The sequence below is a fragment of the Vulpes lagopus genome, chromosome 12, assembly GCF_018345385.1.
Source record: "Vulpes lagopus strain Blue_001 chromosome 12, ASM1834538v1, whole genome shotgun sequence".
Lineage (NCBI taxonomy): Eukaryota > Metazoa > Chordata > Mammalia > Carnivora > Canidae > Vulpes > Vulpes lagopus.
In genome coordinates, this window is record NC_054835.1 from 29,711,646 (window position 1) to 29,737,869 (window position 26,224).

The following is a 26,224-nucleotide window of genomic DNA, read 5'->3' on the forward strand; positions in this document are numbered from 1 at the left end:
GAATGGATTCCCTCTTGCACAGAGATGAAGACAGGGGTCTAGCCACATCAAGGTTGACTTACCTAGGTGGCTCTGGGTGAATTCTAAGCTCGATTTCATTGCAGATGTGGGAGTACTTTTAGTTAAGATGTTATAGAAGTTCACCCCATCCGTGTTCTGAAATACAGAATTATATTTGGCTGTTTGTTTTATTTATCCACTATCGAAGCTGCAAAACAGAAAGGCAACTGGCTCCCCGTCTTATCCAAGGACAGCTTTAACTTTGTAGATTTGCCCAGGCCAGAAAGAAACACAGCTCTGGGGGCATCCAGGTGGCTCAATGGTTGAGCTTCTGCCTTTGACTCAGGTCATGATCTCAGGATCAGGCTCCCCATAGGGAGCCTCCTTCTCCCTCTGCCTATGTCTCTGCCTCCTTCATGAATAAATAAAATCTTAAAAAAAAAAGAAGGAAGGAAGGAAGGAAGGAAGGAAAAAAAAGAAAGAAGAGAAAGAAAGAAAAAAGAGGGATCCCTGGGTGGCGCAGCGGTTTGGTGCCTGCCTTTGGCCCAGAGCGCGATCCTGGAGGCCCGGGATCGAATCCCACGTCAGGCTCCCGGTGCATGGAGCCTGCTTCTCCCTCTGCCTGTGTTTCTGCCTCTCTCTCTCTCTCTCTCTCTCTCTCTCTCCGTGTATGTGACTATCATAAATAAATAAAAATTAGAAAAAAAAAGAAAGAAAGAAAAAAGAATACAGCTCCGAGGGCTGAGACCAGCTGTCCGCCTGATCTTGGAGGGGTAGTGAGTAGCTCATCCGAGTGGAGCTCAGATGCTGGAGAAAACCAAGAGCCTGCGTGTTAATTTACAGGGCGAACAGGGCCACAGAGGGTCCTGAACACTCGTCCTTGGCTATGCATTCTTCCCTCCTGGCTCACTGGGGCACAATGTTGTCTGGCAAGAATTCAAACATTCACTTCTGCAAGACATATTGTTTTTTCTAGCATGCATACATCCAGTCAAGGGGCAAGCAGGTCTTGCAGGCCTGGATAGCTTTCTGACCTCATCACTACTCAGATTTGTTGGCTTTGTCATTCACCATGTGATAATTTTCAGATTTTCGGGGAGTCTCAGGATAGACCTAAGTCCTGACAGCACAAACCAGGGGCCCTTGCTCCAAGGGAACAAGCCAAGTGGGCTGCACCTGAGTGTGTCCTGTTACCTGTTCAATGACCATTTCTGCTTTCCCCCACAGCTGCGTGGCCTCTTTGTAGAGTCCCTTATTCACAGCATCCAGGACTTGCTCTGCCACCTGAGACACCTCTGCCAAGCCTTGGTCGTCGAGAAGAGACTGGAACACAAATGGAGAATGAAAAAGCTCACTTTGCGCAGAGACACAAGCCTAGCATCACTACAGCTGGGGACGGGTGACAGAAAAAGTGGGAGGAGGGATCCCTGGGTGGCGCAGTGGTTTGGCGCTTGCCTTTGGCCCAGGGCGCGATCCTGGAGACCCGGGATCGAATCCCACATCAGGCTCCCAGTGCATGGAGCCTGCTTCTCCCTCTGCCTATGTCTCTGCCTCTCTCTCTCTCTCTCTGTGACTATCATAAATAAATAAAAAAATTAAAAAAAAAAAGGGGGAGGAGAAAGGAGGACTACATATAGAAATCCATGGCGGTTAGTCACATATTCATTGATGAAAGAAACACAGCAAAACAGTTGCAGAGTCCAGATGGTGGCTACCTGGGTGTGCACAGGCATCTTCCAACTTTTTTGCACATGTGAAAATTTTTATAATAAAAAGTTGAAATTTTAAAACCTGTGTTTCTTATGGGTCATAGTCCCCATGGGTAACTGTGCTGATAGTTCCTTAGATTTTTCCCTCAAGGAGCAGCATCAACCTCCTAGGCAAACCTAGCTAGCCTATTCTTCCTGGGGACAGAGCCAGAAGAGGTCAGCTGGGCTGCTTACCATGGAGGGTGAGCAGGTGGGGACTCATCTACTCACCACACTGTACAGGTAAGGTCCCCAGGAGAGCACTGAATCTAGAGGAAACCACATAGGTACAAAATAAGTCTGTTGTGCCTCTTTTCCCAAAGAAAAACCCAACGAGCTTCCCTCCCAAAGCAGAGAAGGAAGCAAGAAACCAGGTGGCTTTGGGTCTAAAGGCTCCTTAACTCACTGGTGTCCCTGCAGGGCCAATGTCTCAGCAGTCAGGAGGTGGGATGATGTGGGAGCCTTTCTGTTGACTCAGGACTAATGACACGTTAATTTGGCCTGATACTGGTGTAGCAAGTGAGTCACAGCCAGTGATGGCATCCCCACAGAAATGCTGTGTGTGTGTGCGTGTGTGTGCAGTGTGTGTTTCTCTCTGCCAGACCTCTAGGCTCTTTGACAGCTTAGAATATTTCCCCTGCCCTCGCATTTCTGCTGTGTATTTGCTCCTCCAGTTTGGGGACATTAGCTTCTGCCAAGGAGCTATTTAAGGAAGAAGACTAAAGATTTTGTAACTCAAGTGTCTATGACTATACTGTCAATCAATTCTTTTCTATTTCACAAACGTATTGAGAATTTACTAAGGGTCTGAAGCCATCATGGAGTTTTAGATCTCTAAATGAGTAAAACAATGCCTGCCCTCAAAGAGAATAGGTGGCTTGATTGGACAGATTCAATCTGTAGGTAGGAGGACCTACCTCCCAACAGAAGGCTAGGACCACAGAGATGTGCCAAGAAAGTATCAAGGACCACAACCTGCACATTTGAATGTGTCACTCCTTTGCTTAAAAGTCTTCAATTATTCCCTAAGGCCAAGCATCCCAAAATATGTTTCAAGTAACCTCAGTACTGTAGGAGTTCAGTCAGGTATTAGAGTAGAAAATATGATTCTTCAGTTAAATATCTTTACGGCTATGCAAAATAAGGTATTCCACACTCCATCCCATGGGACTTCACAGAGCCTTTAACATCCGTGTGAAACCTTGGGGAGGTGGAGCCAGTACTTAGCATTGGCGACTTACATGACCACGGAGCCATTTGTATAGCACCTCATTGGTCTGGTATTCTTCAGAGTACACCCTGAGAAATGTAGGCATACCAGGTCCTCTGGGACCTAGCTATCATTCAGCTCTCCAGCTTAATTACCAAGCTTGTGCCTTAGTTTCTTGAAATACAGAACCATGTGCAATTTTCCAATGTGCCCCATTCCTTGCTTGATCTAGACCAGGGAGGGACAAAACTTTTCTGTAAAGGAACAGTCAACATTTTTTGCTTTGCAGGCCAGCCAGTCTCTGTTGCAACTACTCAACTCTATTGTGGGAGCCTCCAAGCAGAGACAGTATGTAAACAAACAGGTGTGACTATGTCCCAGTAAAAAGCTTCTGTACCAAAAGAGAGTAGCAGAACAAAAGGTTGTAGTCTCCAACCTCTGATGTCCAACAGAATTTCTGCCATGATGGAAATATTCTATATTTCTCTGGTCCAAAATGAGTCCATAGCCACATGTGGCTACTGGGTGCTCGAAATGTGGATAGTGCAATCGAAAGATGTATTTCAATTAATTTAAATTTAGTTGCGTATGGCTATGGCTACCATCTTGAGCTGTGTAGATCTTCTTGAGGACATGGAGCAGATTTGCGCATCTTTCGTAGCACCTAGCACATAATAGCACCCACTACCTAGCAAATAATAATGATTCATACAAATTTAACAGTATTTCTTTCTCAAAAAAGGAGTACTGGGAGGGAGGGGTGGAACATAAGTGGATCCCAAAGAAGGGATTCAGATCTGGGTAGGAAGATTTCTTTTTTCTCTTTCTTTCCTTTTTTTTTTTTTTTTTAATTTAGAGACAGAGAGGGAGCGGTGTGCATGAAGGGTTGGGGATTGGGATAGGGAGGGAGGGGCAGAGGGAGAGGGAGAAAGAATCTTAAGAGGCTTCATGCCCAGCGCAGAGCCTGATGCAGGGCTCGATCTCACAACCCTGAGATCATGACCTGAGTCAAAATCAAGAGTTGGATGCTTAACTGAATGAGTTACCTAGGTGTCCTTGGGCAGGGAGATTTCTATTTTATTTATTTATTTATTTATTTATTTATTTATTTATTTTATTTTTTAAAATTTTTATTTATTTATGATAGTCACAGAGAGAGAGAGAGAGAGAGAGAGAGAGAGAGGCAGAGACATAGGCAGAGGGAGAAGCAGGCTCCATGCACTGGGAGCCCAACATGGGATTCAATCCCGGGTCTCCAGGATCGCGCCCTGGGCCAAAGGCAGGCGCCAAACCACTGTGCCACCCAGGGATCCCGGGCAGGGAGATTTCTAAAGCAGAAGCTGGTCCCAGCAAGGTGAAAAAGGATAAACTCTGGACAGGATAAACTCAGAAAAAGGATAGCACTTACAAAGCCATGGGGCTAAACTTCCTGGTCTTGTGTAGGTAGTGTAGTGTAATGGGTGAATGCTTAGATTCTGCATAGCCTGCTGCCAGGTGAATGCTGACTTTAGCTGTGTGACTTTAGGAAAATTGCTTAACCTCTCTGAGTCTCAGTTTCATCATCTCCAAAACTGTGGTCATAACACCATCTATCCCATGGAACTGTTGTAATCATTCAATGAAGTTAACACATACAAAGTCTTGACTGCTGTTAGGAAACTGTGATGAGACCCCAGATGGCACTGTGAGGCCAATGGCTAGGATTGTGAGACAGGGGGCCTCACACCTCTGATCAAGGCTTCCAAAACTTCATGATGTCCCATGAGGTCCATCCAGGAAGGAAGGAAAAACCAAGAGCAGCCTTTCTCCTGATGCTAACTCAAGAGCTCTCAGTTATTCCATTTCAGGCCTGGATGATGCCAAGAATAAGGGCAAGAAATGCCATTTCCAGTAACGTCAGAATTATGTGGCCTAAAATGTCGATAGCCCTGAGATTTAGAAATCCTGTGTTAGAGTTAACCCCACCAAGATGACTATTTCAGACATCGGAAGCCACGCCCTAGATGTGTACATCATAAACAACTTTTAACTGTACTTCCAAAGAGGACACTCTGGTTATGAAACTAGGAACCTGAGCTGCAGGACCTAATAGTAACCTTGTCTCACCACCAGTGTGAGCAATAGATAGGAATTTCACCCCTAATGTTCATTCTAGTGGTGGTGACAAGTGACCAACAGACCTGGGTTTGAATCCTGACCAAGCCACTCATGCTGTGTGTCAGAGAGCAAATTTCATCACCTTTCTAGTCTTTAGAATGTTTTCAACTGTTGGGGCACCTGGGTGGCTCAGTCAGTTAGGCATTAAAATCTTGATTTTGGCTCAGGTCATGATCTCAGGGTCGTGAGATCAAGCCCTCTGTTGAGCTTGTGATGGGCATGGAGCCTGCTTAAGATTCTCTCTCTCTCCCCCTCTGCCCTGCTACCTTCTCAAAAAAAAAAAAAAAAAAATTCAACTGTAAAATGTGATTCTTCTGTTGTGAGAATCAAATAAGAGAATTCAGTCATTCAGTCCAGTCAGCAGCAGTCCATAGTAGGAGCTCTATAAATGAGTTCTCATCCCCAAACTTCTTGGATGCTCCTGAGGCAAACACTTCCTGTGTTGACATCTCTAAGGACCCAGAAAATTCTGTCACCCTGTTTTTGATCTGGACAGCAAAGCCCAAAGTTCCAGGGAAAGATGGAGGAAAGGAGTAAAGAAGTATCTGAGAATTCTGTACTTACGAACAGGAGAGATCCACGAGTCACCCAAAGCAACGCCAGCAAAGTTGCACTGGATGGTCCCTTGCTGAATGGCCTGAAAGAAGAGCCAAGAAACATCCTTGCCAAGGGAACCCAGAGACCTCCATCCCTTCCTCAGCAGGAGGGAGCCAAGCCTTTATGCACCACCCTTCCTGAGCACAGAAAACTTCTGCTCATCCTTTCTAAGATTCCCAAAGACCTAAGCGACCAGTAGAGAGCAAGAGTAATTCTTTTCCTCCTGCCATTTGCAAAATGACAAAGAACTGTTTGAATTTCTCTCTACTGTTTTCATGAGTGTTGGCATGAATTAGTTAACATAAGCATGGAATACCTCTGGAATGATACAGAAGTAACTAATAACAGGCTAACTTAGGAAAGGGGATTGGGGGATCCGATTGGGCAAGAGGGAGATTTTTTACAAAATACCTTTTTCATTTTTTGAATTTTAAATTATGTGTGTGCATAAACTATTCAGAGATCTAAAATAAAACAATGAACATCCTGAATCTGAACATTAGCAATTACACAGAAAGAATTATGCATTTATCTGGGTTTTCCAAAAGGAACTTACTTCTTTTAAAAAAAAATTTTTTTTTTTAATTTAAGTAATCTCTATTCCCAACATGGGGCTCGAACTCATGACCCAGAGATCAAGAGTCTTACACTCATCCCACTGAGTCAGCCAGGCACCCCAGGAACTTATTTCATAAGTTACCTAAGTAGTCCAGATGATAAGGGAAAGTTCCACTTTATAAAAGAATACCAGCTAATAGGTGTGGGGAAAAAAAAAAAAAAAAAAAAAAAAAAAAACAGGAGAAAACCACCATTTTGAAACTCCTAATGAAATTACTGACTTAAGTGAGAATTAAAATTGATAATAAAACCGTTAGGTGAAAGATAGATGAAGAACTGAACATCCACATAGTTTGAAGAAAACACCACTCAGATAACTTTCTGCCCAGGCAGAGGGTGAGAAAGTCCAGTAGAAAAATCAGACTAGATCTAGATGCTATGTGCTTTCTGATTTGAAGCCCAATGAAGTGCACAGCATCATAGATATCAGAGGCTGGCAACTTATTCTATAAAGGGACAGAATTTCAAATATTGTAGGCTTTGTAGACCAGTCAGTCTATGTTGCAATTACTCAGCTCTGCCAGTGTAACTCTAGAACAGCCATAGGCAATAGGTAAACAAATGAAGAGTTCTAATAAAATTTTATTTGTGGACGCTGAAATTTGAGTTTCATGTAATTTTCATACCATCATGAAATATACATACATATATATTTTTAAAAGATTTTATTTATTTATTAATGAGAGACATAGAGACAGAGAGAGAGGCAGAGGGAGAAGCAGGCTCCATGTAGGGAGCCCAACATGGGACTCGATCCCAGGACTCCAGGATCAGGCCCTGGGCTGAAGGCGGCGCTAAACTGCTGAGCCACCCAGGGATGCCCACCATCATGAAATATTATTCTGCTATTGAGGCACCTGGGTGCTCAGTGGTTGAGTGCCTGCCTTTGGCTCAGGTCATGATCTCAGGATTGGGCTCCCCATAGGGAGCCTGCTTCTCCCTCTGCCTATGTCTCTGCCTCTGTATGTGTGTCTCTTATGAATAAATAAAATCTTTAAAAAAATTATTCTGTTTTTATTCCCCTCCCTACATCACCACCACTTGAAAATCTAAAAGGCACTCTTAGTTCATATAAAAGCCCTTCTTAGCTCACAGATCATATAAAAACAGGCGGTAGGGGCGCTCAGATGGTTAAGCGTCTGCCTCCAGCTAAGGTCATGATTTCAGGGTCCTGGGATTGAGCCTCAGTCGGGGTCCCTGCTTAGTGGGGAGCCTGCTTTTCCCTCTCTCTGTGCCCCTCCTTCTGCAGCTCCCCCTGCTTGTGCTCTTTTGCGCTCTCTGTCAAATACATAAACACTTTAAAAAATAAATAAAAACAGGTGAGCTGGATTTTTCCTGAAACCTGACCTATTACAATATATGCTAGCCAAAACTTTTACCTTGAATCTATTAGCCTTTATCTATAACTTACAGTTTTGTAGGAAATACAGTAAAGAGAGGATTTAAATAAACACCATGAAGACATAACCAGACAAAAAAGGGAGACAGCCAAGTAGTCTGGTTTCTTCACGGAGTCTGAGTCATTTTAAAGGAACTGTGCTAGATGAAAACAGACTTTAGAGACATCACAGTCAGCTGTGATTCCTGCATCTGCTTTGATGCAGGACCAACCAGCTATCAAGGACACGTTGGGATCATTAAAGGAATCTGAATATTTGAGATGAAAATGTACTGAAATGGGAAGGTGAGGACTAGTGATGAAGAAAGTAGGCTGTAGACATGATGTCTAAGATGACCTCATATTGGTTTAAAAAGGATTTTATAAAAGTGCAGAAAAAGATGTAAAGGCACATCCACTAAGGTGTTAATGGGGCTCTCCACGTGGTGCAAAGGTGACATTCTAAGTTTAAATTTGTGCTTTGCTGTATTTTCTAATTTTCTGTTATCACACATATACTATTTCTTACAAAAGGTTAATTTTTTTTAAAAATTAATCTTAAAAAAGCAAAGGCCATATAAGAGCATTGTAAATAAATTTAAACAGTGCAGTGGACGGGAGAAAATGTGGAGAGACTTGCCCTCTGTCCCACATGGCCAACTGGCCACACTTAACATGTTACATACCCTTCTAACCCCTTTCTTTGCTTTCACAAGCTTATACACACAGATATAGAAATGTAGCCATTCTTTATACTGGCTGCAAAGTGTCCTCTCATGGAAGGATACATTTATTTTATCTAACTAATCTTATAGGGACAGCCCTGACCTTGTTTCCTGTTGAAGGGCATGGTAAACAATAGTGTATTAAACATCCTCAGACTTGGGGCACCTGGGTGGCTCAGTTGGTTAAGTGTCTGACTCTTGGTTTCAGCTCAGTTTGGGATATCAGGGTCATGAGATTGAGCCCCGTGTTAGGCTCTGTGCTCAGCTGGGGGTCTGCTTAAGTCTCTCTCTCCCTCTGTTCCTTCCCCCACAAGCTCTCACTTTCACTCTCTCTCTCTCTAATAAATGTTAAAAAAAAAAAATCTCTCTCTCTCTCTCTCTCACACACACACACACACACACACACACAAGAATTCCCACAGGACAGATTCCTGGAGCTGAAATTATTGGGTCTGAGGGCATATAGATTTACAAGTTGACAAAGACTGCCAAATTGCCCTTTTAAAAGGATTTCCCAGGCATCCCGGGTGGCTCAGCGGTCTAGCGCCATCTTCAGCCCAGGGCGGGATCGAGTCCCATGTCAGGCTCCCTGCATGGAGCCTATTTCTCCCTCTGCCTCTGTCTGTGCCTCTCTCTGTGTCTCTCATGAATAAATAAATAAAAATCTTTAAAAAAATAAAATAAAATGATTTCCCAATTTCCAGTCTCACCAAAAGTGGAGAAAAACATTTATTTCCCTGACTTCTTACCAAAACTGGGTGTCACTATCTTTTAAATATTTGTAAACCTTATAGATTTGGCTAACAAAAGTTGAGCATTTGTCATATGTTCACAGGCTGTTTGCATTTTTGCTATACACTGCTTTATATTTTTTGCCAATTTACTTCTAGGATCTTGTCTCTTTTTATGGTTATCAATATAAGTACTTTTTTGGGACTCCTGGGTGGCTCAGCGGTTGAGTGTCTGCCTTTGGCTCAGGGCATGATCCTAGAATCTGGGAGAGTCCCACACTGGGCTCCTTACAGAGGGCCTGCTTCTCCCTCTGCCTATGTCTCTACCTCTCTGTGTGTCTTCCATGAATAAATAAATAAATTCTCTAAAAAATATATATAAGTATTTTTTCTAGCATATATTTATGTCAGCATACATATGTCTTCTGAAATTATGGAACTCTTGAGTTTTAAATTTTAATGTGGTCTAAATATATCAACTTTATCCTTTTTAGCCTTTGGGTGTTTTGTCTTATGAAGGAAAGCTTCAGGGACACCTGGGTGGCTCAGTCAGTTGTGTCCAACTCTTGATTTAGGATCAGATCATGATCTTGGGTTAGAAGATGGAGCCTCATGTTGGGTTTTGCAGAGTCTGCTTGAGATTCTCTTTCTCCCTCTGCCTCTACCCTCCTCCCTGCTCACATGCCCATACTCTCTCAAAAAATAAAAAAGAAAAGAAAAGAAAAATTTTTAAATGAAGGTAAGCTTCAGGTTCTCTTATAGTTTTGATTTTTATGTTTGGACTTTTTCTTTATGTTTAGGTGTTTATCTAGAACTGATGTTTTATGAAAGGAATTCAACGTTATAGTTTTTTAAAGCGAGAACCATTTGTTTCCATGCCATTCACGGAATATTCTATCTGTTGCCCAATGATCTGAAATGCCATCTTATCATCGGATGTGATAATGCCATATGATCATATGCATTACATATATATGTTATTTACATACACATATTTATACACCAGTATATGTAAAATCTGTTTCTGGATCCTTTATCCTGCTGCATTTAATCTGCTAGTCTGCTGCTGTGCTAGCACAACATTGTTTCACTCGCTGTAGCTTTCTTTCCAGCTTGTTTCACAACTGGTAGGGCAATTTTCACTGTTCTCTCTGAAACTTCTTGTGGTGATTATTACAGATTTTATATAAGGTCCTACTCAAAGTATATTCAGTATAAGGTGATATAGAAAAGAACCGAATCAGTTTCTGTCTGAAACCAAAACAGAGTCATCTTTCCCGTTACCTTATAAAGTTCTAGACCAATGCCAGCAGCCATTTTGCCTCCGTAGGACTCTGAGAAAATGTAGAATGGAATCGTCTAGCAAGAAAAGGAATTTACAAAGAATTAAACACCCCGAATGCTTTTTTATTCACATGAATTTCAAATTTCTATTGCATGTCATGGCCAGACAAGACAAATCTGCTTTTATTGGTCTTTCCCCCCATATCTGATCAGAATACTGGGCTCCAAGGTCATTCTTTCAAGCTCAAAACCACTTTTAGAGATGACAGAAACAAAAGGCCACAATCTGACCTCAGGTGCAGAAAAGTTTTCTCTGACAATGGCTAGACACTGATCTCTTGGGGAAATTTAAGTTTATTCAGGTGGATGTAGTTGTGTGACTGCTAGCCCCTTTGCTTAGCTGTGCCCGAGTCACTGCTCACCTGGAATTCCTTGTGGCAATCGAAGAAAGTCTTCAGGACAACCATCATGTCTGACGCCACTGTGGCAAGGTCTTTGGCATATGCATCACTCTTGTTCACATAACTGAACCCAGTGCCCACAGGGTTATCCACAAATAGGAGACTGGCTGACTGGAGCTACATGTCACATAGGAAAGTCAAGTGGTACAATCACTCAGTCACTGACTGTCTTTCTACCATCTTCTATGAACTCAACAAAACCCAAGGATGTGAAGGTACCAGCATGCTTACAATCCTACTGCTAAAAGGGATTTCAAAAAATAGTAAGGGACAGGAGGGACGCCTGGCTGGCTTAGTCAGTAGAGCTTGCAACTCTTGATCTCAGTGTTGTGAGTTCAAGCTCCACATTGGGCCTGGAGCCTACTTTCAAAATAAATAAATAATAAGGGCCAGAAACAGAGACTAAGACAGAGAAAGGCAAAGTAGAAGTGATATTTCAGTCAGAAACAAGTTCAGGAATGTTCCAGGCTAAGGAAACGGCATGTGCAAAGACTCAGAGGCAAAAGTAAACTGCACTTAAGGGGGCAGCCCCAGTGGCACAGCAGTTTGGCGCCGCCTGCAGTCTGGGGTATGATCCTGGAGACCAGGGATCGAGTCCCACATCGGGCTCCCTGCGTGGAGCCTGCTTCTCCCTCTGTCTGTGTCTCTGCCCCTCTCTCTGTGTCTATGAATAAATAAATAAAATCTTTAAAAAAAAAAAAAAGAAAAAAAAGGAGGACCAGAAGGGAGACACAGAGAATCCAAGGACTCAGAGGGACGTGGAGGAAGAATGGCCCTGCACTGAGTGACTAATGGAGACGTGAGTATGGGAAGCTAGGTGTGAATGAGTGGTCAAAGGAATGAAGTCCAAGCCAAGGAACTGGCCAGGCAGAGGCCTGAAGGTAAAGTGTAGATGGACAGATGTTGGGAGATGTGGCAGGAGGTAGGGAGAGAGCAGGAATCTGGATCTGATCTTCTGGGAACTGAAAGAGTGATTAAACTAAGGAGAGATCTGCATTGGAGATGCACTCTGAAAGCAGCCACTAGAGAGGATGGAAAAGGGGTGGATGAAGAGTATTACCAATGCTCGGGTGTTAAAGAGAGTTATCATGTGACACAGCAATTCTATTTTGAGGTATATCCCCCTTCACCAAAACTGAAAATAGGAACTCAAACAAATGTTTGCCACCAGTGTCCCCTGCACTATTCATTGAGCCAAACCATGGAAACAACCTAAGTGTTCATCAGCAGATGAAGAGACAAAATGTGGTATAGCCATACAATGGAGTATTATTCGCCCTTACAAAAGGAGAAGTAGTGGCACACACAACATGGATGAACCTCGTAAATATTATGCTAAATGAAAGAAGCCACACACCAAAGGCCACATACCATATGACTCCATTGTTATAAAGTGGTTAACACAGGCAAGTCTACAGACACAGAAAATAGATTAGTGGTTGCCTAAGGAGAGACTGGTGGTTAATAGTTAAGGGGTAGGAGGCTTTCTGGGATGGGAGAGTAGTAAAATGTTTTGAAATTGATTGTGGTAATGGTTATAAAACTCTGAATATACTGAATGATGCTGAATTGTATACTTTAAATGGGTGAGTTGCAGGGTATGTGAATTATTTCAATAAAGCTATATTTTATGAATTCATTTTTTTTTAAAGATTTTATTTACTTATTCATGAGAAACACAGAGAGAGAGGCAGAGACACAGGCAGAGGGAGAAGCAGGCTCCATGCAGGGAGCCCGATGCGGGGCTCAATCCCAGGACACGCCCTGAGCCAAAGGCAGACGCTCAATCGCTGAGCCACCCAGGCGTCCCTATGAATTCATGTTTAGAGGCGCCTGGGTGGCTCAGTCAGTTATGCATGACCTTTGACTCAGGTCATGATCTCAGGGTCCTGGGATTCAGCCCTGTGTCAGGCTCCACACTCAGCAGAAAGTTTGCTTCTCCTTCTGCCCTTACTCATGCTCCCCCTCTCTTTCTCCCTCTCTCAAATAAATAAATAAGATCTTTAAAAAAGAAAAAAGAATTTATTTTTAGGTTAAAACTGACTGGATGAGTGGGTGAGGAGCACAGGAAGACAAGGATGGCTCTCTGGTTTCTGGCTCAGACACCTGATTGGATGGTGGTACCATCTGCCACAATGAGGGACACATGGAGTTGGCTGGTTTTGTGGGTGGGTAGAGGGTACGGTGTACTAATGAACATAGATTGGAATATCTTGAATAGGGGATGTATGAGGGACATCCACACGGAGACATCTCAGAGGCAAATGGAGAAATAGTTCTGGGGCAAAAAGTTCTGAGCTAGAGATACTGACTTGGGAATCATCATCATCTATGTATCATTAAAGCAGTCTGAGACGATAGGGCTGCCAAAAGAACATACATAGAAGAGAATATTACCAAGGACACAGTATGGGAAACAGCAACATCTAAGACATGGGAATGGCCAACAGGATAGCAAAAAAGTCCATGAAAAGAATCCCATGAAGGATCTGCTGGACTTGGAATTGGGAAACCAGCATGCCCCTGAGGACAACAGCTCCAGCAGAGTTAGGGGAAGAGCCAAATGGGTTAGGGCAGTGCTTCCCAACCTTGTCTGGGCCATGGAGGAGATATGTGTACTGTATCCTAGAGCTAATGTGCGTTGGGTTCCCTAGCACCCACTCTCTCCTGCCCCCAGCCCCTAGCCCAGAAAGCTCTAGGCTAAAGCATATATAGGAAGTAAAGACTAGACAGCAGTAAACAGCACACCTCATTTTACTGCTCTTTCTATAAATTGAAGGTCTGTGGGCCACCCCACATTGAGCAAGTCCATGAGTACCATTTTCCCAACAGCAATTGCTCACGTAATGTCTCTGTGGCCACATTTTGATAATTCTTGCAATACTTAAACTGTTTCATTATTATTGTACTTATTTTAGTGCTCTGTAACCAATGAACACCACTCATGGGAAGTTCAGATGATGGCTAGCATTTTTTAGCAATAGGGCACTTTTTCATTAAGGTATGTACAGTGTTTTGGGATCCCTGGGTGGCGCAGCGGTTTGGCGCCTGCCTTTGGCCCAGGGCGCAATCCTGGAGACCCGGGATCGAATCCCACGTTGGGCTCCCGGTACATGGAGCCTGCTGCCAAAAGATAGGCTCCCTCTGCCTATGTCTCTGCCTCTCTCTCTCTCTCTCTCTCTCTGTGACTATCATAAATAAATAAAAATTAAAAAAACTTTAAAAAAAAAAAGGTATGTACAGTGTTTTTTTACATAATGTTAGTGCCCATGTAACAGACCACAGTATAATGTAAGCATTAACTTTTATATGGCCTGGGAAATTAAAGAAATTCAAACCAAATCCAGGACCAAACCCACAGTGTCTCCATGGTATGCCTATATAAAGAACTCTCTTAGGAAAGGGTAGTAGCTAGGGACACCTGGGTGGCTCAGCGGTTGAACATCTGCCTTCAGCTCGGTGTGATCCTGGAGTCACCGGATCAAGTTCCACATCAGGCTCCTCACAGGGAGCCTGCTTCTCCCTCTGCCTATGTCTCTGCCTCTCTCTCTGTCTCTCATGAATAAATAAAATCATAAAAAAAAAAAAAAAAGGTAGTAGCTGGAGTGGCTTGTGTAGTAGGTTGGGAGAAACCTGTGTACCCTGCACCCCAGGGAGAAGAGAGCCTAGAGACAGCGTAAGGATGTGGAAAGGTACTAACTGTCCAAGTTAGGAATCTTGGAGGAGGGACCTCAGCAGGGAGGAGCCTCGTGTGTTGTTTTGAGACGGGAGGGTAATGAGGGGCAGGGTAGTGAAGCACTTATTAGCGAGGCCAGGGGCTAGCTGGTCACAGGTGATGGCTCTGCTCTCTCGGGGAGGCGGGGAGGACCGGTCAGACCGGGAGGGGAGCGGGGCCCCAGCACACCGATGAGGGCGGCCTCGGCCACTCCCTGCCAGCCAGACGGTTTTGCCCACCAGCATTTGGCACCCAAGAGGAGATCCGACCAGGGGGACAGTGGGACTGATACAAGCCTGGGGGTGGCATGGCTGGTCAGGGAGAAGGATGAAGGAGCCAGGGGTTGAGCAGAGAGGGGTTAGGGCAAGAAGTGAAACTAAGAATGAGGGAGGGAAGGAGGAAGGCAGAGCTAGAGAGACACCAACAGGGTAGAGGACAAAGGCTCTGAAGTCGTGATGAAGTCCAGAAGCAAGGTGGTAGCGAGGGGGTGAGAGGGGGTTGGCATGAAAGTGGTGGCCAGAGGCAGGGACCCTGCAGGTGGATGACAGAGATGGCCCATATGGGGGGAGTCACGAGGACTCTGGTGTCTGTGAGAACAAGCTTCTGCTGCGATGTGGGAAGGCCAGAGAGTCCCGGGAAGGGATAAGCTGTCCTGAGAAATGGACACACAGGGAAAGGGATGGGGCAGTGCTGCTAAACTTGTGACACCCCCCCCCCGCCCCCGCAGACTGCGGGAGGGCCGGGGTGGCGGTGTTCAGGCTTGGCGAGGCCACAGGGCATGTGCAGATAGGGGCTACGCTCACTGTACCCAGGTGGTTCTTCGTGGTTTGAGATCACTATCAAGGGGCCCGATTTCCTCAAAGTTTCCAAATCCAGTGCTGGAACCACCTGGACCACCCTGTGGAAGAGAAAATAAACCCAGAGAAAACATTAGTCAAAGCATCATAACACTGACCACATTCATGATAAACAAGTTATGATTTTTTTAAAAGATTTTATTTATTTATTCATGAGAGACAGAGGCAGAGACACAGGCAAACAGAGAAGCAGGCTGCATGCAGGGAGCCTAATGTGGGACTTGAACCTGGGAATCCGGGATCACACCTTGAGCCAAAGGCAGGCACTCAACTGCTGAGCCACCCAGGGTTCCCAACAACTATGATTTAGGGATGGCTGGGTCAACATTATAGGAAAGACACAGCTGACCTGGAGAACCAGGGTGTCTGTATCAACAGAACCCCCTGGTAATTGACTGCTCAAGCTTTCTACAGGGAAAAGACCCAGGGACGCCTGGCTGGCTCAGTACAGCATGTGGCTCTTGATCTCAGGGTTGTGAGTTTGAGCTCCATGTTGAGATTACTTGAGAATAAAATTAAAATCAAAATTAAGTAAGTAAACAAATAAATGGAAAAGATCTGATCTAAGAGCCCCAGAAGGGACTTTCCTACCCCTGATCCTCTGAGATTGAACCCTGGCCTGCCATGGGGTTCACTGATCTTCACGACACCTTGCCCAACCCCTCATATTTCCAAGATGAGCAGTATGTCCAGGGAAGGGGCATACCCTGTGACTCTCCACCACACCACTGTCTCCTCAGTGTCCCTGCGAAATGACTAGGGCCACAGTTTAAGGGGCGGTGTGATCACATGGATCCCTAGGATATAATTTAGCAAATGCAAAAGTCCTAGAGCAGGGAGGGCTGGACACTGTGCACTCAGGCCTGAGGGCTGGTGGGGCAGGGCTGTGAACAAAGCTCAGTGTCTGGGCCCAACCACGGGAGCTGGACGTCCATGGGTTGTGAAGGGCTAAGCCAGGGAAGGTGGCCCTTTGGGAGACAGTCAGGGGAAAGCGTGGTCAGTGCTCTTCTGAACAAAGCCTCAGGGACCAGCTGAGCCAAGGGCACAGGCCTTCAGAGAAAGGATCCTGCCTCCCTGTGCACGAGCAAGATGGACAAGAAAGGATCATACACAAACATGGAAGGAATAGCTCCGGCAAAACAGAAGCCAGGGCTACTTGTACAGGACAATCTAAAGGGGGAAAAAAAAAGACAACGTCGGGTCAGGGCTCAGGGGTAACTGGAAGATTCCAACAGGGAAAGACTGTGTGAAACTATGTAATGTTTTGAACCTACCCCAAACTATTATAAAACTGGGAGGCTATCCATCCCTCTAATTATATGCACTCAGTATCTTAAGCTTTCCCAATATCATGGTAAAAAGCTCACAAACCAGGGGCAGCTGTTCATCACAGTGACATTTATGACAGTGAAAGGATGCACCTCCAATGCCCCTCGCTGAGGGAACAGATCAGTACAGACTGTGAAACAGCCATTTAGAACCACAAACTATATGGAATTATGTGGCAACACTGCAAAATGCAACACACAGTAAATTAAGAGCAAGCGTGTATCTCCAGGTGGGTGCTGGGCCCCTTTCTCCTAGTGGACTGACTGGGAAACAGGACAGGACAGGACCAGAACAAAAGGAGGGAAGCTGGGAATCCTAGGAGGCTTGGCCTTGGTGGGACAACTCCCAATTTTCTGGCCTGCTTTTGATAAGCTGTGGTCGGAGGCAGGAGATGACACCCCTCCCTCACCTAACCCCAATGGCAACAAGAAGCTGGCTGAAAGATGTTTCTGTTCTATTTGAGAACATCCTACCGCAAAGTCTTTTTTCCCTTAGAACTTCGGGATGGGGTGCTTTCATGGCCCAGGACTATCCAGTGACTCTGAAATATGGGAAACATGTCAGCAGACCAACTGGACTGCTTAAATGACTTGAAAGTGTATCGAAAATAGCTCACTACTGCACTCAGAGTTACTTCACTCTGGTGACATGACCTCAATTACTCAAAGACCTGCCCACAGAAGTCAGTATGTGTGTCACCAGTAGGCTGCTAAAATAGATTTCCTTTTCATCGAAATTAATTATTTCTTCCCTAATCATAGTCTTTTTCCTTCTCCTGTGGGCCTCAGAGGAAATGAAGGGCAGGTTGGTTACTTAGCCTGTGGATAACCTCCAATGAGTATCTTAGCTCAGAGGGTTAACCTAACCAAAGTCATACACTGGGCAGCGTGACAAAGTGTACGCACAGAGCAGAGAAATCAGCTGTGTGATTTCACAATCAGAAGCTCCTGCCCTGTGTGAAAGGGGCCACGATCACTCAGCTTTGGGATAGCAAGTTCAGGACCCAAGGTGCCATGTCTCCTGATTGTTGGAAAAAAGAAAATGTTTTGAATTTAAGATGTTGGCAAGTGAGATGTTTGGTGGCGCATTTGGAGTGTCCAACTCTTGGTTTTGGCTCAGATCATGGTCTCACGGTCATGAGATTGAGCCCCAAGCTGGGCTCCACTCAGCCTGGAGTCTGCTTGGGATTCTCTCTCCCTTCTCTCTAATAAATAAATAAATAAATAAATAAATAAATAAATAAATAAATAAAAACAAAACAAAATGTTGGCAACTAATTCAGATAGAACAACCACCTCACTCTGCAATCAACCAAAGGAAAGATCTGCAACTTCTAAAGGTGAACAGTTTTTAAATTCCTAAGAGCCCAGAAAGTGCTTCAGGGGCAGCATGTGACAAAGAGGATGCTGACTGGGTAGCACCTGGCCTACACTCCAGTACTTCTGCTTTCTGCTTTGGCTCCGTTTGTAAGCTTTCACTTGAGGTTGGAAGAAGTCCTGCTGATTAATAAAATCCTCAGATGAAAAACCAAAGCTCAGAAAACAGAACTCTGCTGCATTTCCGCCTCCGGCAGCCCCGAGGTAAACAGAAGTTCACAGGGATACACACATGCGTTCTTCTTATCTGCACCCTCAAGCGGGCCTCACGTCCAGCCCTCAAAGGTAACAGTTGTGATAATGCTACAAGGGAAAGGGCCTTTCCCTACAAAGGGCTCCTCTGAGCCCTATCTCACCAGAAAGTCTGTGGGGGTTAGCCAAGGAGGCCAAGCCCAGGGCACTGGCAGGTTGCTGGTGAATGCTGACATTCTGGGAGGAAGTGACATTTGCATCCCTGGGAAGGGAGAAGCAGGACACTTATTTACCGATGAGCCACCTGGAGCCCAATCTGGGCCATACCTCCAGTCTCTAGAGGCTGAAGCAAGAGTGTGTTCCTCATCCCCTCCCTACAGACTGGTCTTCCAAGTGGGTGTGGGCCACCTCTGGGCAGGTATTTTAGGAATGCAAGGAAGGCTCCTCTGACTACCCCCAAATACCCTTCAACCAGTCCCCTGCCTTCCAGCCTACAATCAGAGCTCAAGATGAACATGCAAACACACTTAGGGAGAAGGATAGGCCCAATATTTAATACTAAGATACAAAAGGCTGAATGAATCCTTTACAAAGATCAGCTTTTCTGGCGGTGAGGATTTAGGGTCTAGGAGGGACTAGTAGAAGAGGGAGAGGGAGGGGTGCTCAGAGTGCCCTAGCTTTTGCTTTGGAACCTTTCAAAACATTTCTGTGAGCATAAAGTCAAATGTGTCTTTAAGAGCTTCCACGAAGGCGTCCTGCTGCTGGCTGAGCTCAATATAAAAAGACCCCCCCACAAAGGCTAGAACCCCTCACTCTTTGATTTGGCCCCCTCGGTAGACCATTGTCTTTGCCTGCCCTAGGAGGACACCAAACCTCCAACTCTAGGAGACCCTCCATCAGCTGCTGGATCTGATTAGTCCTTCACAGCTGAGCTGTGAGACCTTAAGAGCAAGCAAAGCAGTATGTGGGGGAAGCTGGCTGGGCAGCCAAGTCACTTTTACCTGAAGCCACATGACCAGGGGCAGTTCTGAAAAGTTCTTGCAGGGGTTCGTGGCATAATAGAGCCACCAGAACATGTGGGCATCCTTGCGGATGGTCACGTAATCCCATACTTCCTTTCCCTCTTCTGCGGGCCAGTCAGTGACCGCTCCTAAAACAGAAGTACAACGTGATCTTCCTGAAGAATGTGTAACATCCAGGTAAAGTCCAAACCTGCAGAGACAGCCATGCTAAACTGGAGAAAATTTGGTTCCTATCTGAGGCAATTTACTCACTTTAATATATTGTGGAGATAAGGAAAAGCACTTCAGTTAATGAAAAAGCAAACCAGGAGTGCCTGGGTGGCTCAGTCAGTTAAGCACCTGACGCTTGATCTCAGCTCAGGTGTTGATCTCAGGGTCATGAGATCATGCCCTGCATCGGCTCTGTGCGGAGCAGTCAGCTTGAGACTCTCCTTCTGCCTCTCCCACCCACTCTCTCCTTCTTAAAAAAAAAAAAAAAAAGAAAGAAAGAAAGAAAAAGGGCAGCCCTGGTGGCTCAGCGGTTTAGCGCCCTCTTTGGTCCAGATCCGGATCCTGGAGATTTGGGATCGAATCCCACATCAGGCTCCCTGCATGGAGCCTGCTTCTCCCTCTGCCTGTGTCTCTGCCTCTCTCTCTGTATCTCTAATAAATAAATAAAATCTTTTAAAAAAAACTATTTAAAAAAAAGGCAAACCAAACTTTTTTTTCTTTTCTTTTCTTTTTTTTTATAATCACACAGAGAGAGAGAGAGAGAGGCAGAGACACAGGCAGAGGGAGAAGCAGGCTCCATGCACCGGGAGCCTGATGTGGGATTCAATCCCGGGTCTCCAGGATCGTGCCCTGGGCCAAAGGCAGGCGCCAAACTGCTGCGCCACCCAGGGATCCCCAAATCAAACTTAATAGTGGCAAAAGAGGTTAAGGGCTTTCACTTTTTCCTCTGCACCCTCTGCAATATTCAGATTTTTTTTATTTATTCATGAGAGACAGAGAGAGAGAGAGGCAGAGACAGGCTCCGCATGGGGAGCCTGATGCAGGACTCGATCCCAGGACATGAGGATCGCGACGTGAGCCAGAGGCAGAAGCTCAACCACTGAGCCACCCAGGTGCCCCAATACTTAGATTTTTAACAATAAGCCTGAAACACATTTACAATTCTATTTCAGAAAGACAGATTCACATTTCTGGAAAAAAAAAAAGAAAAACTGCAAGATGCTGGCTTTTAATATCTCATTTAATATATGATTAAAGAAGTATCCCAAATGAGAGGGACCAATATTCACTTTATTATGCTGGGGCAACTGTTAGCTTTTGTGAGGGAGAAAAAAACAACAACACAGGTCCTTACTTGACACTGTAAACCAAAATAAATTTCAAGTGGATCAAGCATTTCAATTTTAAATTTTAGACATTAAAAAAATACAAAAATATAATTGAATGCTTTTCTGATCTCTGGCTGGGGAAGTGATGTGGCCATACCCCCAGAGACTACAAAGAAAAAGATAAACAGAGTTGAGGACAGAGGCTTGTTATATATTCTGTACAACAAAATTTATGTACATCAGAAATAAAATTAAAAAGCATACAAGAAAGAAAGATCTGTAACATATATGAAAAAGGGTGATTTTCCTTTCTCATGTAGATCAATTTCAAAAAGTAAGATCAGGACAGCCCGAGTGGCTCAGCGGTTTAGCGCCGCCTTCAGCCAGGGTGTGACTCTGGAGATCCAGACCCAGGATCGATCAATTCCTTCCTGCGAGGAGCCAGTTTCTCCCTCTGCCTCTCTCTTTCTCTCTGTGTCTCTCATGAATAAATAAATAAAATCTTTAAAAAAACAAACAAAAAAAATCAAAAAAGGAAGATCCTAATTAAATGTGTGAAGGCTCTGAGAAAATAATTTACGAAAAGGAAATTTGGTTTTTTTTTTTTATTTAATTTTTTTTTTTAAAGATTTTATTTATTTATTCTTGAGAGATAGAAGGAGAGACAGAGCCAGAGACACAGGCAGAGGGAGAAGCAGGCTCCATGCACCGGGAGCCCGACGTGGGATTCGATCTCGGGTCTCCAGGATCGCGCCCTGGGCCAAAGGCAGGCGCCAAACCGCTGCGCCACCCAGGGATCCCCGAAAAGGAAATTTGAATGACTAATTAATATGTGAAAAAAGAGTTAACATCACTAATACTCGGCTATGAAAGTCAAATCAATATGAGGTCACTAAAAAAACGTTGGCTTATTTGATGGATAAAAAAAACAAAAACAATGGCTCAATGTCCACAAGGAGACAGGAGATCAGTCCTCAGCACTGTCAGCAAGAGTGCACGCTGGCATCACCTTTGGGGAAGGCAGCTTGGCTTTCCAAATATCAAAAGAAAGATATTCCATAGATCAAAAGCTATATATATATATATATATATATACGCACACACACACATGCTTATCCTTTAATTCCACAGCCTCAATTTTCCCTAGTTAACTTTGTAGCATCTGAAAAGATGTATCAGAAAAGAGTAGGTTCGATACATTTTCTGTCACCTTTGCTAAAGTAACAACTCAACAGTTGTTTTCCTCAAATACCCCTCTGTGGGTAAGAAAAGGCTTAAAGATGGTGAGAGCTGACCCTCCATGATGGGAGTTTCCTGCCTTCTACTTCCTCTTTTCTGAAATTTCAAGCCCCCGTGACAAGGCAAGGCACAAAGACTGGTCTGAAACAGAAGAGAAGGGAGTAGACCAGGACACTACTCCCTTGGGGGTGGGATTTTGGGGTTTTGTAAGAAGGATGTAGATTAAGAAAACCAGAAAGTGGCTTGAGGAGCAAAACAGAATGGCTAGATCATAGATGTGGCTTAAAGATTCTCTGTTCAAGGGACCTAAGATTACAGTCTCCTGGAGAAATGACAAATAGGGTTTGCGTCCCTTTTGACTTGGCGGCTGGCACTCCTCCCTTCCCTGGCAGTGACCACTGTTAAAAATTTGGGCAGGGCGATATATTTGACAACATTTCCCAGACCCAAGCTGAAGGGCCAGAGGATCCCCAGTTTACAAAAGGGAAGAGAACTCCTAAGCACTCCGCCTAAGATCACAAGGCGAGTTTGTGACCAGTTGGAATTCTCGGACCTTGACTCAGACCACGAGACATTCTGGTGAAAGAGTGAAAACCAATGTGCAAGTCATCCTATTAAACACGAATTTGTTTTTGTCAAAAAGAACTGCAGTGAGGGGAGATGTTATCCCGTCCTGATAAGGAGAGAGAGAAAGACCTTATCTCAATGAAACGTCCCATTCGTGATAGGGTTTGTTTTTTCAGGGTCCTTCGCACCGCATGTTTCAGCTCAAAATAAAAAGTCCTCATGAACCCATTTAGCAGCCAATCACCGCAGGAAAAGGGCGGTGGACTTAGGATCGTGGAAACCTCACTGATCAGCAGTTTTCCCAAGTCATGTATTTTGCACAACTGCTTCTACCTAGGGGGTAGGGAAGAGAGGAGTACCAGACCACTCAGCCAGAAAGGGGTGTAGAAAAAATACTTAGCATTAAAAAAAAAAAAAAAAAAAAAAGAAGGAAGGAAAGAGAGCGAGGTTCCAAAGCAGTATAATTATGCAAGGTAGAAACTGGGGGAAAGAGATTTGCTTTCAAAAGCGCAAACCCACTAACACACGCTCAGCCCTGGAGAGAGAAGGAGGCACCGGCCGCTGATGCACCTTTTGCCCGAACCTACCGGTGCTCAGGCCCAGAAGTAGCAGCAGCAGCGGCACGGAAGAGGCTCGGGGCGCCAGCTCCATGGCGAACACCGGGCGGCAGCATCAGCAGCTGCAGGCTGCACCCCGCGCCCCGCCACGTGACGGCGGCGGGTGGGGCCTGGCGGGGGCGGGGCCTGTCTAAGGGGGCGGGGCCTTGTCGGGGCTGGGCGGGGCCGGGGCGGCGGGGGCGGGGCCGGGGCGGCAGGGGGCGGGGCCAGGGCGGCGGGGAGTGAGCCGCGGGGGCTACCAGTGTCCCGGGCGCGCTCTGCTGGGCTGGTCCCCCCGGAGCAAGACGGCCGCGCTCGGGGTGTCCCGTCTGCCCCACCGCATCCTCCTCGGCCGTTTTGGGGACAGATCAGAGAGGAAGAGGCGGTGAATGCATTTGATGGCCTGGGTCATGGGACGGGACTGAAACGCTGCAGAGCAGTAACCACGAGAACCGCCCTTCAAGCCGGCTCCTCTCTTCCTTCCCCCCAAACAGGCCTGGCATTTCAGATGCTACCGCGCGTGTACCTCCGAGAGATGAAGCCAGAACCAGCTGGTTCGTAGAAGCCTGCGATTCCGTTTTCACAGATTTATCTTTAAAATTACTTTAACTATAAAATTACATATGTCACGGACATTTTGGAAATTACAAAAATGTGTTGGATCCTACAAAACCCTTGTTGGCATTTGGGGTATATATATTTTTTTCCCTGTGGTCTTCATCTTTTGAAGTACAATGATAAAAAGTTTTATTGTTTTTTTTTTTTTCTGTGTTGATGATAATTTGTCATTGTCAGAATTTGGTATTAGCATCGTCTTCACAACAGTCATTTTAAAGAGGAAACTGTAGGTTTGGGGAGGGAGAGGGAGGAAATGAATGGTAGAGATGTGTGTGTGTGTGTGTGTGTGTGTGTGTGTGTGTGTTAAAAGGTCATTTTTCCCCCTAAGGATGTACTGAACAACACCTCGTGGAACTAGGAAACAAGATAATACAAGGACAGTGTGAGGGTCAGGTTATTGCTAACTACTCTATTTCAAAAAGCGCACGTGACAGAAAACGAAACAGAAAAACAAAGTCCAGGTGACAAGGACTCCTTCTCCTGTTCCCCTCGGCATCCCTCTCCTCCTCACTCTCATCAATGGTCAGGTGTTTTTATCTGCCACCTTGTGAAGTGACAGTCCTGCTGGTGATGGGCAAAGGCCCCGAGACTGAGGCCAGAGAAGAGAAACAGGTAACCAGTTTCCCTTAAGCTTTAGTTTGGGGGTGGCCCCGGGGGTGGTGTAAAATGCCATATTGAGGGCACCAGCCGGGTGGGGGGGAGGGTAATAAACCTCTAGGGGAACATTTGAAAAATATACAGATTACACCCTTAGTGAAACAGAAGTAACTATCTTACAAACATTGTAACAAAGCTTCCAAGTTGGTCTGTGTCACCAGAGCTTCAAATCCTCTTAATCAGTTCCAGTATAGCTAGACTTTCAGGGTTTTGTGTTTTTATTGCAAAAATAACACTATAGTAAATATATTTTCCATATGGTATTTTCAGGGAATTATTTCTCGAGGATAAAATAGAAGTGATACTCTTGTATGAAAGTCTACAAATGTTATATAACTTTATTTTTTTTTAAGATTTATTTATTTTAGAGTGAGAGGGTTGTGGAAGGGGCAGAGGGAGAGGGAGAGAGGATCTCAAGCAGAGTCCCTGCTGAGCAGGGAACCCCACTTGGGGCTTGATCTCACGACCCTGAGATAAAGAACTGAGCCAAAATCAAGAGCCAGACTCAACCGACTGAGGCAACCAGGCTCCCCACTTTGAGCCCTGGGGTGGGCTAATTCTGTAGGGGTGATGGAGATACAGGTAAGGGCCAGGGAACTGCCTGATAAAACAATGATGGATGTATGGGGTACCCAGGTGACTCAATCCAACTCTATCTCTGTTCAGGTCTTGATCTTAAAAGTCTGAATTCAAGCCCCATGGTGGGCTCCCCACTGGGTGTGAAGCCTACTTAAAAACAAACAAAATAATGGTGTAAAAATCAATTAGAAACTGTGGTTACCCCTCAAGGATAAAGGGCAGACATTGACAGGGGTACGGGACATAAAGTAATTTCCTGAAATAACAGTAATGTTGTATATTTTGATAGGTGTGTTGAACAAATAAAATACAACTGAGTAAAATTTTTTAAAGTTTTATTTAAGTCATTTCCACACCCCACAAAGAGCTTGAACTCATGACCCTGAGACCAAGAATTGCACACTCCTCCAACTGAGCCAGCCAGGTGCCTCTCAACTGAGTACATTTTAAAGATCTTATTCACTGTATTCAATGATTCATGAATTTGGCAGCACACCATCCAGCAGATAGAAAGGGGATCCAAGGAGCTCTACAAAATTGAAGGCTTTTTATAGGCAGAAACCTCTCCACAAGGAAGTCATTAACAAAAGAAAAGAAATAAGAAATAAAATAAAATAAAACAAAAAAGAAAAGAAAAGAATTGTTTCAGGAAAGATCCTCTTTCTTGCAGGGGAGGGTGGGAGGTGGGCTTTATCAGGCAGATTACCTAACTAGTGCTGATTAGCAGGCTGTAGATTCACTGGGGCACCTGGCTGGATCAGTCAGTAGAGCATGTGACTCTAGATCTCAGGGTTGTGGGTTTGAGACCCATGTATGTAGAGATTAAAATAAAAATCTTGGGCAGCCCCAGTGGCGCAGGGGTTTAGCGCCGCCTGCAGCCCAGGGCATGATCCTGGAGACCCTGGATCGAGTCCCACGTCAGGCTCTCTGCATGGAGCCTGCTTCTCCCTCTGCCTGTGTCTCTGCCTCTCTGTGTCTCTATGAATAAATAAATAAAATCTTAAAATAAAATAAAATAAAATAAAAATCTTAGGGGTGCCTAGGTCTGCCTTTGGCTCAGACTTCTGGGATCAAGACTCACATCAGGCCTCCCTGCTCAGAGGGGAGTCTGCTTCTCCCTCTCCCTCTGCTGCTCCCCCTGCTTGTGCTCTCTCCCTGTCAAATAAACAAATAAAATATTAAAAAATAAAATATTAAAAAATAATAGTCTCTTAAAAATAAATAAAGATCACATTTCTGCAATTGGTTT

At 44.9% G+C, this 26,224-nt stretch overlaps 1 protein-coding gene across 1 annotated transcript in view; it reads right to left on the bottom strand.

Annotated features, from left to right (window-relative positions):
* SCPEP1 (serine carboxypeptidase 1) overlaps nt 1-23,250 on the bottom strand; it is a 33,527-nt gene extending 10,277 nt beyond the window's left edge. The window contains exons 1-9 of the mRNA XM_041726568.1: nt 23,113-23,250; nt 19,380-19,528; nt 15,433-15,522; nt 10,871-11,026; nt 10,449-10,523; nt 5,680-5,752; nt 1,980-2,017; nt 1,195-1,323; nt 63-156 (exon numbers count right to left, since the gene is read on the bottom strand). Coding sequence (XP_041582502.1) covers nt 63-156; nt 1,195-1,323; nt 1,980-2,017; nt 5,680-5,752; nt 10,449-10,523; nt 10,871-11,026; nt 15,433-15,522; nt 19,380-19,528; nt 23,113-23,176 — 868 coding nt within the window. The 5' untranslated portion in view covers nt 23,177-23,250. The remainder of the gene's footprint in view (nt 1-62; nt 157-1,194; nt 1,324-1,979; nt 2,018-5,679; nt 5,753-10,448; nt 10,524-10,870; nt 11,027-15,432; nt 15,523-19,379; nt 19,529-23,112) is intronic.
* Between the last annotated feature and the right edge of the window lie 2,974 nt (nt 23,251-26,224).